General features: G+C 37.5%; 1 protein-coding gene across 1 annotated transcript in view; it reads right to left on the reverse strand.

Moving 5' to 3' along the window:
• Window positions 1-21,831, reverse strand: part of ryr3 (ryanodine receptor 3) — a 309,061-nt gene that overhangs the window by 108,816 nt on the left and 178,414 nt on the right. The window contains exons 35-39 of the mRNA XM_062034336.1: window positions 20,745-20,957; window positions 18,428-19,028; window positions 13,589-13,789; window positions 6,251-6,353; window positions 55-189 (exon numbers count right to left, since the gene is read on the reverse strand). Coding sequence (XP_061890320.1) covers window positions 55-189; window positions 6,251-6,353; window positions 13,589-13,789; window positions 18,428-19,028; window positions 20,745-20,957 — 1,253 coding nt within the window. The remainder of the gene's footprint in view (window positions 1-54; window positions 190-6,250; window positions 6,354-13,588; window positions 13,790-18,427; window positions 19,029-20,744; window positions 20,958-21,831) is intronic.

The following is a 21,831-nucleotide window of genomic DNA, read 5'->3' on the forward strand; positions in this document are numbered from 1 at the left end:
AAGCACTTACCCACGTGTTTTTGTCAAAGAACAAAAAAATGAAGAGTGACTCACAGGGGGCAACCTGCTCTTTCTCTGTGGGTTCCTCCTCACTCTTCTGAGGCGGTCCCTTGATTTTATACAGCAAGGCCAGTAGACGACCTTTAATCGAGGTGTCCTGCTCCTCCTCGTCCTCCTCCACGGGGATTCCTGAGAGTCGTATCAGTGAGGTGGTATAAATTTACATCATGTACAGTAAGTGGAGCACAAGCTATTCAAATCAACACTGAGATTAAAGGGACGGCAACTTGGTCACAGTTACTGTGCAATACAAGAACATCAATGCCTAGCTTATGTTACCATTAGCAATTGATTTTTTTTCTTCTCACATATACAAATTGTTTTTCAATAAAACAGTTTTGTCCCGATGACTGAAATTTCACTAACAAGTTACCTTTATGTAGTTTTTGTTCCTGAAATTAAATCTGGCAGTCATTTCCCAGAATATCAATTCGTTTTTAAGTAATAGGTAGATAACTAAGTGTACTTGGAACGCCCCCTTTTCCATCGCCAGACTCAATATGTCGCCCCCTCTTGGTGTGGTGTCGTCTTAAAGGCCTACTGAAATGAATTTTTTTTATTTAAACGGGGATAGCAGATCTATTCTATGTGTCATACTTGATCATTTCGCGATATTGCCATATTTTTGCTGAAAGGATTTAGTATAGAACAACGACGATAAAGATTGCAACTTTTGGTATCTGATAAAAAAAAGGCTTGCACCTACCGGAAGTAGCGTGACGTAGTCAGTTGAACATATACGCAAAGTTCCCTATTGTTTACAATGATGGCCGCATGAAGTGAGAGAGATTCGGACCGAGATTTCCCCATTAATTTGAGCGAGGATGAAAGATTTGTGGATGAGTAAAGTGCAAGTGAAGGACTAGTGGGGAGTTGAAGCTATTCAGATAGGGAAGATGCTGTGAGAGCCGGGGGTGACCTGATATTCAGCTGGGAATGACTACAACAGTAAATAAACACAAGACATATATATATACTCTATTAGCCACAACACAACCAGGCTTATATTTAATATGCCACAAATTAATCCTGCATAAAAACACCTGCGTGTTTGTTATGCTAGCTCCTAGCTCCTCTGCTAGCTCCTAGCTCCATAGAACACGCCAATACAATTCAAACACCTGATCAACACACACAATCACTCAGCCCAAAAGACCGTTCACCTAACCCAAGGTTCATAAAGCTTATCTATTTTTAAAAAGTTACGTACGTGACGCGCACGTACGGTACGGTACGTGTTATGCTAGCTCCTAGCTCCTCTGCTAGCTCCTAGCTCCATAGAACACGCCAATACAATTCAAACACATGATCAACACACACAATCACTCAGCCCAAAAGACCGTTCACCTAACCCAAGGTTCATAAAGCTTATATATTTTAAAAAAGTTACGTACATACGCAAAAAAAGCCAAAGCTGCATACTCACAGTAGCACGTCTGCGTCTTTGTCATCCAAATCAAAGTAATCCTGGTAAGAGTCTGTGTTGTCCCAGTTCTCTACAGGCGTCTGTGTATCCAAATCAAAAGTCCTCCTGGTTAGAGTCTCTGTTATCCGAGTTCTTCTATCTTGACTGCATCTTTCGGGAATGTAAACAAAGAAGCGCCGGCTGTGTACTGTTGTGGCTGACTACGTTCGAAAAATACGTCCATTTCGCACCGACAACTTTCTTCTTTGCTTGCTTGGCTTCCTTCTCCATAATGCAATGAACATGATTGAAACAGATTCACGAACACAGATGTCCAGAATACTGTGGAATTATGAAATGAAAACAGAGCTTTTTCGTATCGGCTTCAATGTGGAAGGCATACCCGTGTTCGCCGGGCTACGTCACACGCATACGTCATCCTCAGAGGCGTTTCGAACCGGAAGTTTAGCGGCAAATTTAAAATGTCACTTTATAAGTTAACCCGGCCGTATTGGCATGTGTTATAATGTTAAGATTTCATCATTGATATATAAACTATCAGACTGCGTGGTCGGTAGTAGTGGGTTTCAGTAGGCCTTTAAGTACTGGAGCCTATTTCCCCGCATGGACAGTGTGGATAAAGGCATGTTAAACTATTATTTTCATTACTTTATTGCATGTTTTAGTAGCACCGGTCCATCAAAACTTCTAAACTACGAGCAAAAAAATTAATATTAAAGAACCGCCATCTCCTCTTCCATAGAGACCATAGCTTGTGTTTCCTCATGCTCGTTCAGCTTTTCTTCAAACATCATGAGGAAAAAAATCAGTAGAAGAGGATGCAAAATAAAATCTTAGTGGCCTACCTGCTTTTTCTCTCGTTTTTGAGCACCAGACCTGCTCTTTTTTCTCTGTTTTTCTGCAGGTTCTGAATTAGTCTTTCTCCCTTCTACGGTGCTTCTGATTTTTAGTGGTCCCATTATGTTTGAGTCTTTTGAAATTTTTTCGACCAAAACCATTTTTTCCGAAGAAGTCAGAATCATTCAAATGGTCAGATTTGCCAAATTTCACTCCTCTAGCATGGTCCTTGCCAATTTGAGTCAATTTGACTGGAGAGGTCCATTCTTTCCTTATATTACCATCATTTGTAAATGTATGCAGGCTGACCCCTTCTTTAGTTGTATTGCTACAACCTGCAACAATGCATATGGCAGATATTTTTAATCATTCCTTTTAATTCTGCGCAGAAATAACGTGATTCGGATGAAGATGCTACCAAAAACCCATACTACACAATATGAACTTGCCCCCCAGTCTTCTGTAGGTGACATCGGACGATGATGGCCCGCCCACATTTTGGAGCTAAAGTGGGCGTTCCAAAATGTGATGAAATTTGTTAGAAAACAAGCCTAAAATCATTACCGTGTCTATTATTCGGGAAATTTCACGTGTAGACATGATTTTTTTATGTCCAGAACTATGAAATAAGTGCCAATGTTGTCAGCATTAGAGGGGGACTTTAAGGTTGCAAACAGTCACTTTAAGTGTAAGGATGTTGGAAATAATTACAAAAACAGGGCTACATCAATTTATGAACCCATCCATTTGCAAACTTTTCGATTTACAAACTTTTAAATAGAGCCCGTAGTGCCTCTGTGTGCAAACCATGTCTCTGTGTACGAAAGCTTGTGTGTCCCGTCTGCAGGCAAAAAGCAGGTCACTGTTTTTGGGGAGGCAGATCCCTACACGTCAATTGCTGCGCATTACAGGACATTACTAGTAACAACTCAGCGCTTAAGCGCGTGAACATTTTCTATGTTTTTTTTCACCTTTTGACAAGTTTTGTCCATTTTGCTAACTATATGAGTCCCAAAAAGACAACAGAGTACATTAATGGAGTTCTGATGTTTGGAAGAATGGATGAAGCAGGCTTCGAACCACAGTCAATTTTAATTGTGATGAGACCGTACTTTTCTGGAAAAAGATGCTAAAGTACTGTAGAGCTGGGCAATATACCGGTGCTATAGTTAATACCGGTATATTTAAGAAAGCGACATATTTGGGACAATACTGTCATACCGGTACTTTTTGATGTGCCTTTGTTAAGGCCCTTTGATCACCTCTGCGCCTGTCAGGCGTGGCACAGGGCATCCTCATTGGCTCAGCCTCGCCCCTTGCGTATTTACAGAGGCTTCTCTGATGTTGCACTATGCTGCGTATCAAACCTTTATTTACTTTTTAAATATGGCGGCGCAGAGCCCACTTCTCTACTACAGATTAATGCAATGCTTTGGACGGCGCCTGCATTTGGCGATTGGTGAGTGACTACAGCGTTATTTAAACACACCAATTTGCTTTAGGACATATATCTCTCCTTGTAGGGACTTTATCACTAATCTCATCCGTTTATGTTGTTCACTTCTGTTAGGGACTTAGCACAGAAGCTAACAATAGTTCCTCTCTGCTGCTTGCTCGATGTGTCAAATATTTAACTACAACTCGGTTTAAAAGTGGCTCTACCCATAGCCTGTGCAAACATGTATTTTTTAAATTCAACAGCCAGCTGCTTTCACTGCAGTGAGAAGCGCCATCTATCCCACGCACAAGCGTGAGGGTATAAACCTAACGTAATAAACAAAATGATGAAATTGCACGTTTTAAAAAAATTTTTTTTAAGATACCGGTATATACCGTATACTGGTATTCGGACTAAAAATACCGCAATACCAGTTTTGGTCCATATCGCCCAGCCCTATGCTAAAACAGACCTTTTTAACAGCGAAGGAGAAGAGTTACTCTCGTTTAACGGCGCCTCTTTCAAGGCACATACGCCCCCGCCTCTGTTCTCCCCCTGTCTGCTTATTTCTCGTCAGCTTCTCCTTTCCCAATGTTAATGTAAGTGGATTTTACTTTTTAAAATGTTTATTATTGTAGCGAAAATAGTTGTTAAAGTTAAGGATTTTTGTGATTTCTGATCGTTTGTTAGGGCACCTAAGGGACTTCTGTGTGTGCGTGTTGGCAGATCAGTGCATAGAGAGGGACAGCAGCTTGTTGTTTTAGCTTGTCAATAAAGACAAAGTTAATTTATCACCTTGTTATGTTTGACTGACATATAGTACAGTACTGTACAGCATTTTATATTGGGTTCAAAGTGTACCGTATTTTTTGGACTATAAGGTGCACTTAAAATCCTTTAATTTTCTCAAAAATCGACAGTGCGCCTTATAACCCGGTGCGCCTAATGTACGGAATAATTTTGGCTGGGCTTACCGACCTCGAAGCAATTTTATTTGGTACATGGTGTAATGATAAGTGTGACCAGTAGATGGTAGTCACACATAAGAGATACGTGTAGACTGCAATATGACGCCAGTAAACAACACCAAAACTTTAAATGTTCCATTGAAAATAAAGAATATTACACACGGCACCTAAAAATCAGTCACAATGTTTCAGTATGACTTAGACTACTGTAGTCAGAGATACAAGTATAAACTATGGTGTGTGTATAAGGACCGCACAATTGCACCCATTAGCAGACATATTATCTGACGTTTTGGTTCACAATATTATGCAAAACCAACTTTTCTTACCTTCTGGTACTTGCTGATGTGTAATTGAGATCTGCATAAGTCCTGAAAATTTGCGCACGTCCGCCACTGTAGTGCGTGCCGATGCCGTAGTCGATAAGCTTCTTCTTTTTCTCTATCTTCTTGTTATGGGGCTTTTGTCCTCCGCTGTTGCCATTTCTAATATAAAGTAGCGTAAAGTTCTAATTTATATCTCGCTATGGAAACGCTACCAACTACCAGTGTAGTGGGTTTACATAATTCACGGGTTGGGTGTGTTATGGTATTTTTTTGTTTTGTTTTTTTGTCATAAAGAAATACAATCATGTGTGCTTACGGACTGTATCCCTGCAGACTGTATTGATCTATATTGATATATAATGTATATATTGTGTTTTTTATGTTGATTTAATAAAAAATTAAAAAATAAAATATATATATTTTTATTTTTTACATTTCTTGTGCGGACCGGTACCGGGCCGCGGCCCAGTGGTTGGGGACCACTGATGTAGACCACAAGGAAATGTTTTAAATTTAGAAAAAAATCATATGACCCCTTTAATGCGCCTTATAATCCGGTGTGCCTTTTGTATGTAAAAAGACCTGAATAGACCCGCTAATCGGCAGTGCGCCTTTTAAGCCGGTGCGCCCTATGGTCCAGAAAACACGGTATTAACCTTCACTACAATATCGACATTTGTCGAGGCTGGAATGATTTATATTTACATTGTTTCTTAGGGAAAATATTTGCTTCATTATACAAACTTTTCGGTTTACAAACATCTTGAAAGAACCTATGAAGTTCGTAAATCGAGGTTCCACACTAAATGTGTAATATATAATGTACATGTCAGAAACAGCCATTGCCTCTGGGATTTTGCAAAGTTGTGATCATGCAAAATATTCGGTGTTTCCTCGTAACTTTGTTCAATCCACACGACTTCACCGCTTATTTAGCCAATAGAATTTGTCCCTCAGTAGCCCTAAATGCACATTGTCTGACCAATTAAATGTGTCCCTAAGTCACAAAATCTCCTCCAAAATGTCTTGTTTATTTTCACAGAGAAGTCGACTTGTGACGATAATCGCTCAACAGGTTTTCCGGGCCTCATCAGACACACATCCTGACATAATGAGCATTACGCACAAATAGGAATATTTCCCCTCCTCATTTTTGTGGTCATCTATAGTACAACGTCTGTCTTGGTGGACTCACCACAGTGCAGTTGCAGTTCTTCGTGGAATCCATTAAGTTCTTCCTGGAGCTCCTCAGGACAGGGGCAGTCATCGCCTGCAGTGAAGTTCAACAGGATGTTGATCTGCAGGGAATTTAGAAAAAAAAACGATGCTGCTGTGTGTCAGTTGTTTGAGACACAACAGAACTTGTGCAGAGCTATGTGGTAAGAATAATGATTTTGTTTACCTTCAAGTAAGGGAGATGCTTGTTAAACAGTGTCACAGTCATTGGGTACAGAGATCAATGAGCTGAATAAACACATTATGTGTTTATTTTGTGAATAAAAGTCATAACAAAATAACAGCCAGTTTCGTAGAGAATTAACAAGGTGATTTGCAAATGGAAGTAAAATATTGTCACTATCAAACTGCATGTATTTTTAATAACATTTGATTCTTGTCGAGGCTTAAACCATGAATTGTACACGCACACAAATGGGAAGGGAGAAAAAAGGGGTAATCGCCTCTTTAATATATATAGAGTAAATACTATCAAATAAAAAAAATATTTACACTTGAGGTCTATTAACTATTTATGAGCTACTTGTATAACTTCATTGGTTTCATCAGTCCCCTCAAGGCAGCTGTTTAACGACTGTTTGGGTCGATAAATGTTGGGCAATGTCTGCAATCTTGCAATTCACTCACATCTGTTCACTACTGATTTCTAGAAAAGCCACAGCAAAGTTTGCCCTTATAAGCATTGACTAAAATTTTCTCACTCACACAGCTAAATATGTTTTACAAAACACCTCCTGTAACTTCAGGGTGTATTGGGACCGATTGTACCGCAAAATTGGGTGCACACCTTTAGGGGACTGACAAGCACATGCGTGTACAATGTCGGCAAGACTGATTGAAAAACATGGCCGACCAAAATGTGACTCAGCTACTAGTGTTCCCTCGATTATCGCTATACGTACCAGCCTCCCTAGGAATTCACACAAATATTTTAGCTTGTTTTAAATGTTCAAACCTAAAACATCATTAATTTTGATACGTGACGCCATTTTGCAAGTATACTAAATGTTCCCACGTTAGCATTAACATTTTGTCCTACAACATTAGCTATTTTTTATGTTTGAACATAAAAATGATGGATTTCCTCACTTGGGGACATCTTGTAAGTATGCTAATTGCTTCTTTGTTAGCATGCTATATTAGTATGCTAGCATTTTTTTCGACCATTTTAGCACATTTTAATATTTGTACATAAAAATGGTGGATTTCCTTAGTTGGTGACATCATGTAAACCACGGGTTCTTAACCTTTTTGACCTCAAGGCCTAACTTTTCCACTTCAGAGAGGCCCGGGCTCACTCGAATATTAACACAGAATTAGTCATCGTACTCTTGATTTTGTTTGTATTGAATAATTGTGTCTAACCTACTTACAGTTTAACAGGATACACCTTGTCAAATGATATGAAAGCATGTGTTAATCACAAAGATTCATATCAAGGCTTCTGTCAGGCTGATTACAACAATAATTGCTAATCAAATATACTGCAAAAAAGGATTAATAAAAACTGATGAAAAATAAATTTAAGTACAATTATACTGTGCTAAAATAAATGCTAGCTAAATTTATAATACCATAAACAGTATGTTTCTTAAACAAACCTTCAATAAAATGTAACTGCACATGAAATTATGTCACCATAATATATATATATATATATATATATATACATACACACATATATATACTGTATATACATACATATACATACATATATATATATATATATATATATATATATATATATATATATATATATATATATATATATATATATATATACATACATATATACATATATACATATATATATATATATATATATACATATATATATATATACATACATACATACATACATATATACATATATATACTAATACATATATATGAATATATATACATATATACTAATACATATATATTTATATATATATATATATACATATACATACATATATACATACATATATACACAAATACACACATATATATACAAATTTCACACATATATACATACATATATATACATGCATACATATATACATACATACATACATACATACATATATATATATATATACATACATACATACATACATACATTATATATATATATATATATATATATATATATATATATATATATATATATATATATATATATATATATATATGTATATATATATATATATATATATATATATATATATATATATATATATATATATATATATATATATATATATATATATATATATACACACGCATATATACATATACATACATATATACACATACAAAAGTTTGGGGTGACCCAAACAATTTTGTGGAATAGCCTTCATTTCTAAGAACAAGAATAGACTGTCGAGTTTCAGATGAAAGTTCTCTTTTTCTGGCCATTTTGAGCGTTTAATTGACCCCACAAATGTGATGCTCCAAAAACTCAATCTGCTCAAAGGAAGGTCAGTTTTGTAGCTTCTGTAACGAGCTAAACTGTTTTCAGATGTGTGAACATGATTGCACAAGGGTTTTCTAATCATCAATTAGCCTTCTGAGCCAATGAGCAAACACATTGTACCATTAGAACACTGGAGTGATAGTTGCTGGAAATGGGCCTCTATACACCTATGTAGATATTGCACCAAAAACCAGACATTTGCAGCTAGAATAGTCATTTACCACATTAGCAATGTATTGAGTGTATTTCTTTAAAGTTAAGACTAGTTTAAAGTTATCTTCATTGAAAAGTACAGTGCTTTTCCTTCAAAAATAAGGACATTTCAATGCAGAGGTGTGGACTCGAGTCACATGACTTGGACTCGAGTCAGACTCGAGTCATGAATTTGATGACTTTAGACTCGACTTGACAAAATGTAAAGAGACTTGCAACTCGACTTGGACTTTAACATCAATGACTTGTGACTTCACTTGGACTTGAGCCTTTTGACTTGACATGACTTGCTACTTTCCCCAAAACCCAACGATTAAAAAGTTATTCGGGAGCGCTCCGTATCTTCCAAAGTGTACGTGTGTCGGTGTGTGTGTCTGTCAGGGAGTGTGCGCTCTCTCAGCGTGTGTGTCTGTCAGTACAACAGCCAATCAAATTAGATCCACATTGTTTTCATCCCACGGCATTCATCCAATCAAATTGCAGAACAACCAACGAAGAATAGCTCTCAAACAACGCGCCAGTGAGGAAAAATTACGTCAAAGATAGTTTCGTTCGGGTATTAAAACTACGACTTGGTCAACAAAAAACGAATTGCAACAACTTCCAACTTCGTTCGACATTTGAAGTTGCAAACAGAACGGTAAGTTTTGAATGTAAGCTAACGTTTATTGGCTAAGTAACGTGACTTTTATTTGCTGTGTTGTTAAATCAGTGAGGCTGTAAACTCACTGCTAACACTATAACCATAGACATCTTATAAGTAGACGCAGCATGGAGCGCTACTGCCTACTGGCGCAGACGAGACGCGGGCCGCCATCTTGGAGTGGTGATCCGCTCCACTCAGTGCAATTCATTTGGCAGGAGCAATGAACTGTCAGCGCATTTAATTCATTTTACCTCACTGAATACCACTCATTTTCACGCGCTTTTTTGTCACACGTGTAGCTATGATAAAGGACACATGTTTTGGCGTGTTTTATTATTAATAGTTTGTTTAACAGTAATAAAATATTCTTATATGCTATAAATGACCAGACGTCCGAGATCAAACCTGGGAGTATAATCCCGGAGATGCGGGAAAAACGGTCATCTATTTTTAAATTCAAGAAACAATATGATTAGGTTATATAAACATGCGTATATTCTACATAAACAATGTATAGATATCTATATATCTTAGGGACCTATAGACTGTATCTCTGTTGCTGCAGCAGCAGAGAGTTCATTCTGTCTTGACACTTTGTATTGATATTTTGTATTACATTCTTCCCTTAAATGATCATGTTTACAGTGATTGTTTTATATGTATTTTTTATGTATGTCGCTTTGGATAAAAGCCTCTGCCAAATACTTTAACACAGTGGTCCCCAACCACCGGGCCACGGTCCGGTACCGGTCCGTGGATCGATTGGTACCGGGCCGCACAAGAAATAAAAAAACACAAAAAATTATTATTACTATTTTTTTTTTAAATTAAATCAACATAAAAAACACAAGATACACTTACAATTAGTGCACCAACCCAAAAAACCGCCCTCCCCCATTTACACTCATTCACACTCATTCGCACAAATGGGGTTGTTTCTTTCTGTTATTAATATTTTTGGTTCCTACATTATATATCAATATATATCAATACAGTCTGCAAGGGATATACAGTCCCTGCAATTTTAAATGCACTTGTTTTAATAAATAAATACAGCGTTTTAAAAGCATACACAATCTGTGTAAATATATTAGTCTGTGGTTAAAAGGACTTGAAAGGACTCGAAACTTAAAATGCCGGACTTGGGACTTGACTTGAGACTTTCCAGTCTTGACTTTGGACTTGACTTGACTTGGGACTTGCCTGTCTTGACTCGGGACTTGACTCGAGACTTGAGGGCAAAGACTTGAGACTTACTTGTGACTTGCAAAACAATGACTTGGTCCCACCTCTGTTTCAATGTGACCCCAAACTTTTGAACGGTAGTGTATATACATATACACATATATACATATACATATATATATATATATATATATATATATATATATATATATATATATATATATATATATATATATATATACATATATACACACACATTTATACCAGTGATGTGCGGTGAGGTTCATGGCTGGTGAGGCACTGACTTTATCACAGTCAGATTTACAAAAATATATAAACCCTAAAGAGTATCTTATTCACCATTTGATTGGCATCAGTTAATGGGTTATGTTTAAAAGCTCATACCAGCATTCTTCACTGCTTGGCACTCAGCATCAAGGGTTGGAATTGGGGGTTAAATCACCAAAAATGATTCCCGGGCGCGGCGCCGCTGCTGCTCACTCCTCCCCTCACCTCCCAGGGGGTGAGCAAGGGGATGGGTCAAATGCAGAGGACAAATTTCACCACACCTAGTGTGTGTGACAATCATTGGTACTTTAACTTAACTTTAACTTTACACATACAAACTGTAGCACACAAAAAAGCACATTTAATAAAAAAAAACGTTATTATGGTCTTACCTTTACTTATAAATGAAGTCCACGCGCAGCTCCTTTTGAACAAAAGCATCGATAACTTGTTTATAGAAGTCTTCCTTATCTTTCTTCAGTTTTAAAAGTCTCTCTGTCTCGATGGAGATCTTCCTTTAAGTATTACCTCCTGCTTCGATTGAAAGTCCAGTTTAAAAAACTGTTTTATTTTAGATATGTAATCCTCCATGTTAATAGTCCAGGCAAGAGGAAAAAATAAACGATCGCTGCTAACTGTTGCTGCTTGTTGTCACTTCTTCTGCAGCCGAGTAGTCGCCAGAATGATCTCTGGGATCACTACCGCCCTCTACCACCAAGAGGCGGGATTACTGCGAGCCTCACACAGTGCGTCTTCGCAGCAGTTTTATGATTGCTCAGCACAAGAAATACGTTACACACATACAGTTGTTGACAAAATACACTGTACATTATATACCTCAGCTAACTAAACTATGGAAATGTATAATATAAATCATATAGCAATACGGTGTCACTGCACAGCAGGCCAGCAGTTAGCCGAGTCATTGCGCAATCCATGGTGAGGCTCAACTCAGTGACGTGCCTCAACTGGCTGGTGACTCACCGCAAGTCTCTTCTCAGTATTTGAACGGCAAATGTGAAATTTCAGCGATTTTAAATAAAAATAATCTAAAACTGGTGAAGTTAAATGGAAAATAACTTTATAGTATAATCACTGGATACATATAACAATTTAATTTTTTTTTTTCTTTTTACATTTTTTTTCTTTCCATGATGGCACATGAGGCCCCGCCTCACCTGCCTCCCCTGACTGCACGTCACTGATATATACATATACATATACACACCTATATAAATATACATACAGTATATACACATATATATACATACACACACATATATACATATACACATATATACATATATATATACATACAGTACATACATATATATACATACAGTACATACATATATATACATACATACATATATATATATATATATATATATATATACACATATATACATATACATATACACATATATATATATACACACATATTGATATATATATATATATACATATTTATACACACATATATATATACACATATATTTATACACACATATATATATACACACACACATATGTATATATACACACACACATATATATATATACACACATAAATGATAAATTATATATATATATATATATATATATATATATATATATATATATATATATATATATATATATATATATATATATATATATATATATATATATATATATATATATTCCTCGCGCACTAATTCACTGAAAGAGCGCGCACTTTCCACGCGTTCACTCGACACTGATGGGAAAAAGCATTTTTAGACAATATGATTTGCCTGAGTGGCTTGAAGACCCCGAGAGTAACAAGCGGTAGAAAATGGATTAGAAAGGACGGATTAAAAAAAAAAATTACAATATTTTAATTGTTATTTTATTTTTTTAACTTGGGACTTCCCGCGGGCCGGATTTTGGACACTGACGGGCTGTATCCGGCCCGTGGGCTGTAGTTTGGGGACACCTGATGTAAAGTATGCTAATTGCTTCTTTATTAGCGTGCTAACAATAAAATGATTATATGCTAGCATTAACATGCACAATCTTTTTTATTTTTATTTGAGCTACTTTTGCATTTGTCTTTGAAATAACAACTACTAAAAGACAGCATGTATTGAAGGCCTATCAACTTTTCAGTAGGAATTTATATATTTTAAGTATTAAGCACTCAATCATATATTTCCCAGCACGCTTTGTCACTTTTGACCGCGTTATCATACATATTTAATGTGTTATTTTGTAAAGAAAGGGTTTAATAGTTCAAGTGGTGTCGTTTTAGGTCATGCACAGTTAAATAAATGCTACTCTTGGTGGTAATCTGGCACCGTTAGTAAGAACGTTAGTGCAATAAATCTTGTTTACACCACTGTGGCGTCTCTCATTAATAATTAATGAGAGAATTGTAAGTGATGAATGCGGGTGATTCTAAGGCTAACTAGTTCACTTTATTATTCGGGCAGAGAGTTTGACACCAGTGATGTTAATGATCTGCTGATATGTTTGAGTAGCACCTGTTCTTGAGGCGGCGAGCGGAACTCTTTGGTCTTCTTGGCCGTGACGGCGGCGGACATGTTGAGCGCCTGCATGAGCTCGTTGTAGCGGAACTTTTGGTTGTACTGCAGCTTGGAGACAAAGTTGTCGGAGAAGGAGACGATGGACTCGATGCGGTGCTTCAGCTCGCAGTCGCAGAAGTAATGTAGCAGCTCGCACATCTGTAAAGAAGACGAACCCTTGGATTAGAATAGCCAAACAATTCTAAACATGTTCACTTCACACTGTGTGATTGTAGTTTCCTACTCCTGTCCTGTAGGTGGCAGTGATGCAAACTACAAAGTATTCCTAAACATGCAAGCAGAAAAATAATTAAGATCTCAACTGATAAAGAGTTTTTCATAGTGATTTAATTTTAGTTAAAGTAATCGAATAGAACAAAGAATTGATCGAACTTTCACACCAAGTACCACCTCATATATTGTTTCTACCATTTTCGGTACCGCTGCTTACATTGCAGTTTGGATTTGCAAATGTGGCTTGTACTTGCTGGGTGAGGATGTGAGAATATTGACAGTTTTTGTTTGCACAGTTATTTCACTACGTATGGGATGTGGCGGACATTAGGACCTAGCTCTTGTATCTACTGTAATCCAACATAACATGTTTTCTAGATTGTGTAGGGCAGGTGTGTCAAACGTACGGCCCGAGGGCCGGCTCAGGCCCGCGATCAGGTTTTATCCGGCCCGCAGGATGAGTTTGCTTAGTATAAAAATTAACCTGAAATTTTTTAATGAAAGAAACAACTGTTCTAAATGTGTCCACTGGATGTCGCAATAGCAATTCTTTGTATCTTTGCAGATGATGCTTTATGTACAACATAAACCACATGATGTTAGTACACCAGTCGAGGGAAATGATCAAACTACATAAATAACATACCGTATTTCCTTGAATTGGCGCCGGGAATATAGTATTCGCCTGCCTAGAATTACAGCCGGGTCAAACTCGTTTCGCAAAATAATTAGCGCATGCTTGGCACTTCCGCCGGGTCAAATATGAGTCATTAAATGACTCCCGCCTCCAGGAGGTAGAGGGCGCTAGTGATCCTTCTTGCGACTACCAGTACTGCAGGAGACAGGTACTGCAGAAGAAGACAACAAGCAGCAAGCATGCAGCAATTGTTTGCTTGCACTTTTAACATGGAGGATTACATATCTAAAATAAAACCGTTTTCTAAACTGGACTTTCAATCGAAGCAGGAGGTAATAATTAAAGGAATATCTCCAGAGACTTTTAAAATTGAAGAAAGATGAGAAAGACTGCCTTTGATCAGAAGCAGCTGCACATGGACCCATCTACAAGTAAAGGTAAGATCATAATAACGTTTTTTTTATTAAATGTGTTTTTCATGATAAGGTATGCGCCGGAGTGAGAAGAGGTTTTAAAATAATTAGAGCATGCTTGCTCATTCCGCATGGTTTTGGTAACCGCAGGAGTGAGAAGAGGTTTTAAATTAATTAGCGCCCCTGCGGCTATTCAAGGAAATACGGTACTGTAATTTGATTTTGATATAATTTTTTAATCTTGATAGATTGAAAATTAACACCAATGAGTTGACTGATGAGCATTATCACATCATTTATTCAGAAAATATAAATAACGACAAATAAAGATAGAATACTATTAACCACAACAAGTAAGTGTAAAAAAAACACAACATTATGATTTCTACAATTTCAGAATGTGCTTGTTCTATTTTTAAACAAAGAAAATAACCTAAAGTTGTCTTGATTTTTAAGTTATCGTGCCGTGATTTTACCAGTCAGGCCCACTTGGGGTAGATTTTTCTCCATGTGGCCCCCGATCTAAAATGAGTTTGACACCCCTGGTGTAGGGCTATACATTCCTGGGGGCCAACAGACAGCCACTTCTAGTATGCAGTGGTCCATCATTGTGGGCAGGTAATAAACTATGGACATTAAGTGCGACATGCACATGTGAATAGCATACTTTTCACAAGAAAAAGGCTTTGGAAATATGTCTTTGGTCTGCAAAATGACAGCCAGATAGCCGTGAGCAGACATACATGTTTAAGATATTGTCAACGGTTAGTTATAGCCTAAGCCAGACCCATACTTACATACACGAACATGGCTTTACATGGTCATAGTGAAGTCAACTCCAGTACCATGAACCTAACGAATTAAGATGACATAATTTAAATCTATGAGGGCTGGCTGTCTGGCTCCCCCTGAGCAGGGAGACTTCACTTTGACTAAAACTCCTTCAGGTGCTGCAGAATCTGCAGTGATGCTTGCATGATCAAATTAAGGCGTCTTTTTTCAACTGGGAAAAAGTGGCAAGGCCAGAGATGCATCACTCTCAACATAGATGGGTCTCACACCCGGTTGACTATATGTGGGGGCGGGGCTATGCAGGATTAAAAGTATTAGAAGTGCCATTACCACTTCCTGTAAAGCAGTTCGTTGTTGGCAATACCAGAATAAAAATGTGTTCTGAAAGCAACCGTGCATTCTTTTATATTGCCACAATGTCACCAATATAAAAAATCAGAGGTTGGCAAACCATGGCCTCAAAGCTGTCAACGGCTCTTCAGCCTTATGTTGTTGCTGAATTCCATTTATTTTTTAACTACGGAATGGGGTAAATTTGCATTTTTTAAAAGAGTTCTGTGAATGAGTACTGACTGATGATTGGATGTGCAAGAAGAAGGAAGTGGAAGCCCGTGTGTTTCGTGAGATAGTAGTCTCCATGAGACAGATGTTGGCTTCTTGAGTATGCCATCACTGCGGTAAGCCAACTACAAATACATTCTAGGGGTCGACCAATTATCGCCACTAATATTTGGTATTTAGACATATCAGCATTGGCCTTAATTTATCGGTATAGGCCATTTTTTTTTATTGACAATGAATAGTAAAATTCACCTCAAATTATTTCAGGGACACAACTTCAGGACCAATTTATTTATTCTAATTTGTATTTAACTTTATAAGATATGCTACAGTACCAAGGAACTCTGTGCACTTTTTTTTGATTGACTTGTTTTTTTTAATAAACATGATTCAGGCATTTTAACAAAGCTAAGTGTTGAAGTTTGTAATAGTTTTATTATAAATTTTGACGCCAATATGTCACATTAACTGTTAATGAATATCGTCTCTCGGCCTCCTTCACTACTACTAATTGGTATCTGCCCTGAAAAAAACCAACATACCTGTCAATTGCTAATACATTTTGAAAAAGAAACATTTAGAAGAAAATAATTTAATTCACATTTGTTGCCAATAAATAAAAGATTAGAACTTTTTAAAGTTTATCAGCTGTGTTGTGCCAAGCCCTGCACCAGTGTTACTGGTATCACAGTTTGAGAATAGACCTTTTATGAAATACATCGGTCTACAGCTAATTAGGAGAAATATAATCTTAGATAAAAATTGTATTTAAAACATTTGTGCACACGTACAACACTTAAGACCTTCAGTATATCAGTATGTGTAATTAAATTATGGAATGGATTAAGCAAAGAAATCAAACAATGTACTAATATAATCCACTTTAAGAAACTCTTCAAACTTAAAGTGTTTACAAAGTACAAAGAAGAAGAACCATGATAAACATTCTGAATTTATTTCATCCATCCATTCATCAATTCTAGATAATCTTACTTATCTCACCATATGAAATATAACTTACTTCACTAATTGTTGTTTATTTATTTATTTTTAACGTTATTAGTTATGGAGTATATTGTGAATAAATTGAGAACAGGAAGTGAACAAAAGTTTTAGCAACTGCTATGTAAAGGAAAAGGGGTAGGATTAAATAATCTCTGCTTCTTCCTACTCCTTTTCAAACATGTTGAATAGAGAAACTGGAAATTGTGATGTATCATGTTGTATGCATGCATGTTCGAAATGAACACTAACTCAACTCAATTACAAACTCAGGCCCTCCCGAATTTTCTGGGAGACTCCCGAATTTCAGTGCCTCTCCCGAAAATCTCCCGGGACAACCATTCTACCGAATTTCTGCTGATTTTCCAGCCGGACAACAATAAACTGCCTTTAGCGTCCTCTCTCACCTGAAAAGGAGACTATTATATATGTCTCCGTTATCCATAGGTTTATCTATAACACATAAAGCAGGCAGGCACGGAGCTATTTCTCAGCGTGTGTTTATTCCAGCCGGCACGTTAATACACTGACACAAAACATCCGGATTCCCATCATGCATTGCTTCAAAACTACGGCAAGTAGTAACGGTCAGAGAAGCACAAGGCAGCGGCAACGCAGCCCAGTATTATGGGCCACCTTGCTAAATGGAGACGCGAGGGTGTAACATATGCCGAGACAAAGATGGCTATGCTGATAGCTGCAAGCAACATCCCGTTCTCATTTGCGGATGTTTTCAACAAATCCGTAAAGGATATGTTCCCGGATTCAGAGATCGCTCGCCAGTACTCAAATGGCAGAACAAAGGCTACTCAAATAGTGAAAGGTAAGTGTTGTTTTTTTTTCAAGTAAGCAGAAAGGACAGTACAGTTAGAACAACTGTTTTCATTACTGTGTACTGTACTATATATATATATATATATATATATATATATATATATATATATATATATATATATATATATATATATATATATATATATATATATATATATATATATATATATATAAGAAATACTTGAATTTCAGTGAATTCTAGCTATAAATATACTCCTCCCCCCGACACCGCCCACCTCAAACCCCCCACACAATCGCCCGAATTCGGAGGTCTCAAGGTTGGCAAGTATGGTGCAGACTGACTTAGATGATTATTTGCCTTACCTGCCGTTTGACAGACTCGGGCAAAGACTTTTCCAGAAGACCCCTGACCACCGGCTTGCTCTCCTTCGTCTCTTCTTCTCCCGCCTCCACGGCCTTCTCCTCATTCTTGCTCACATCTTCTTTTTCTCCAGCGACGGCCACCTCGTCCCGTGGCACCTCCTCGGCCTCCCCGAACACGTTGGGATCAATCAGGAGGAGGATCAGTCTCACCTCCTCGCTGTTTAGGACGCCCATGATCAACAGTGTTCCTATCAGCGTGAGGATGGGGACAAACTGGTACTCCACGCTCCCGCCCACTGGGTCTCTTATATGGATTCCGCCGCCCTGCACAGCTTCAGAAAGCATGCTGATGGCCTTCTCTTTCAGGATGCCCAGAGGTATCTGAGGACTGTGAAGATACTGCTGTCGTTTGGTGCCGATTATACAGGCAGGGGAGAAGTTCACCCGAGGCTTCAGAGAGGTGCTTAGCCCTACGCCAGGCAACGAGTGCTTCTTGGACTCATCAGGAAAAAGCCTGATGGAGCGTGTCTCGTCCGTCACGGGGATGATGAACTCATTGTTCATCATTAGCCGAGCCTCCTTCGCGGTTTCCAGATGAATGCTGAAAGCGAAAGTCACAATCAGTCCAGTCGTTTACACATGCGTGGCAGGGCTGCGCATCAGGTGGTCTCTCCAGGATTCCACATGTTTTTTTGTGTGATGGTTGTAGCCTAAAATTCCTGAATTGGCAGCATCTTTACAAAAAAAGTTGCAATGTTTTGAGGCCTGTGATTTGATGAATTTTCTATCAAATGTGTATGTTTCCCTTGTAACTAGGGATGGGTACTGAATCTGGTACTTTTTTGATATCGACTGAATCCCGCCAGTCCTGTTTCAAAATTCACGTAAAATCCAACAGTGCCATGTTTCGGTATCCGGGTTGCATGTGACCTCCCGCCCGGTTGCCGATTTAGCTGCCGCTTCTTACATTGCACTTCGGCACCTGGCTAACACTCCAGCAGCACAGAGAGCGAACTCAGCCAGACTATCTCTAAGTAATCCTGCAATTTTCAATGCCATTACAGAAATTGATTAAAAAAACGCTCCAACAAAGTTAAGTAAGGCTCCACTTTTCCACAAATGCGTGAGCTTGATGCTAATATACATTGGCTTTCCTATTGACATGCTACTGATTAGCATTATCAATTTTAACTTTTTAATTTCAAAACCTTCAAATTTGTTAATGAAAACTCCAACTAAGATGCATGTTACAATCAAACAGTTAGTGTGTGATTGGTACAATATTTACAGTATTAACACTTTGCAGGGAGCAACAAACAGCAACGACTGAACTGACTAGCCAACACACCATAAACTTTACACTACTGCCATCTAACCTCTTGAACTTGCAACAATTGCAATTTAGTATCATACCTACAAATGATACTCAGAATTGTGATAATGAAACAAGATTCAACAACTGGATAGCAGTTATCATAATCAGATCATGTTTTAATGTTTCAATATAAAATGTGATTTTACTATCAAAAACAATTAATGATGATTAACACACTAAAGTGACACTGTTGAGTACCGGTATCGATTCTCAGGTACCGGGAATCGGTACCTTATCGTGTTAAAATGTGAACGGTACTGTACCCATTCCTACTTGTAACCTTATCAAAAAGCACAGGATTTTAAAAAAAATTTGGAAAACAAATACTGTACTGATGTTTTACTTGATCTATAACAAACAGACTTAAAAGGAGACACAATAACATGTAATAATAATATTAGAGGCAATATCCAGCACTTCTTTAGGTCTCATTGTCAAATTACTGTACTGTTTTAATTAATCATAACTAATAATAGTAAGAATCATAACTACAGAAAGAAAGCACAAAAGGTGTTCTCTCCTGTTGTCCACAAGATGCAGACAGGTTTATTTTCGCTTAAAAAAGTGTTTGTCCATCTTAAACATTAATTTATATTTCAACATATTGAACCCCGTAGGTTCAGAGCATTTTCGTAAAATGTATTTCACTTCAATCACTTTGACAAAAAGGTAAACTTCGCAATTGACAGACTATGAATTGATGTATTTGATGTTACGGAAATAGTATTAATGATCAAATACTTTGTCCTTGTGTCTGCGTTGTCTACACAAGAAACAAGCATAAGTTTTGATTAGACAGCGATTAATCAGCGAAAATATTGACGATTGACCAAAATGTCCGGGGAAATTACAAACATTGGACAAAGTTGCGAGGATTGGTTGTATTAATGTGAACTGTCGCGACATCTTGGAGAGACTGATTAGGCTCATCAACTAACAAACCTGATTAGAATGTTGTAGAAGCCTTCCCTTAGCATTCCAGAGAGGTACTGATTGTCGATGGTGTAGAGGAGCTGTGATTGGTCCAAGTGGCTGCAGAGGGCGTGGGCCACGCGAGTGTTGCCGAGGGCACAGAGTGCACAGTACAACTTGAGAGTGTGGTAGTGGAACTTCCGTAATTCTTCATGCTCCGACAGTTCTAGGATGTCCAAACACCTGAAAGAAGCAGAAATTGCGAATTGGAAATTACACACAATTTATTTTTAAGATGGACTGTCGATGCTGTGTGTGTCAGCGCTGAGATTGACATGTGACCAATCCAGGATGGGCAGTACCATGCATTTTACTGGAAGTCGATTGGAATAGGCTCCAGCTTTTTTCATTATAAGGATGATTATAAATAGGCTTTTTATTTGTATTACGGTTTTCTATTTTCATCATCCTAAAATGAAGCGTCTTGCCCAGGTATACTCATTACGCTTTAAAATATTTTTTTTCAAGTGGTGGCTCAGGACCCAAAAGTGGGTCATTTTGCTTTTTAAAATGTTTGTTTTATTTTAATAATAAACTGACAGATGTTTTCTATAGGGCAATTTAAAAATTGGTGTAAAATGCATAATGTGCTCTTTAATAATCATAGGAAAATGTTAAATGTTTAACAGATAATGTTATCGTACATTTCAGTCCATGCATCTATTTTCCTTTGTTATTGTTTAACAATAGTCATTTTTAAAAGGATATGTACACTACCGTTCAAAAGTTTGGGGTCACCCAAACAATTTTGTGGAATAGCCTTCATTTCTAAGAACAAGAATAGACTGTCGAGTTTCAGATGAAAGTTCTCTTTTTCTGGCCATTTTCAGGGTTTAATTGACCCCACAAATGTGATGCTCCAGAAACTCAATCTGCTCAAAGGAAGGTCAGTTTTGTAGCTTCTGTAACGAGCTAAACTGTTTTCAGATGTGTGAACATGATTGCACAAGGGTTTTCTAATCATCAATTAGCCTTCTGAGCCAATGAGCAAACACATTGTACCATTAGAACACTGGAGTGATAGTTGCTGGAAATGGGCCTCTATACACCTATGTAG

The sequence above is a fragment of the Entelurus aequoreus genome, linkage group LG23 (genome assembly GCF_033978785.1).
Source record: "Entelurus aequoreus isolate RoL-2023_Sb linkage group LG23, RoL_Eaeq_v1.1, whole genome shotgun sequence".
NCBI lineage: Eukaryota > Metazoa > Chordata > Actinopteri > Syngnathiformes > Syngnathidae > Entelurus > Entelurus aequoreus.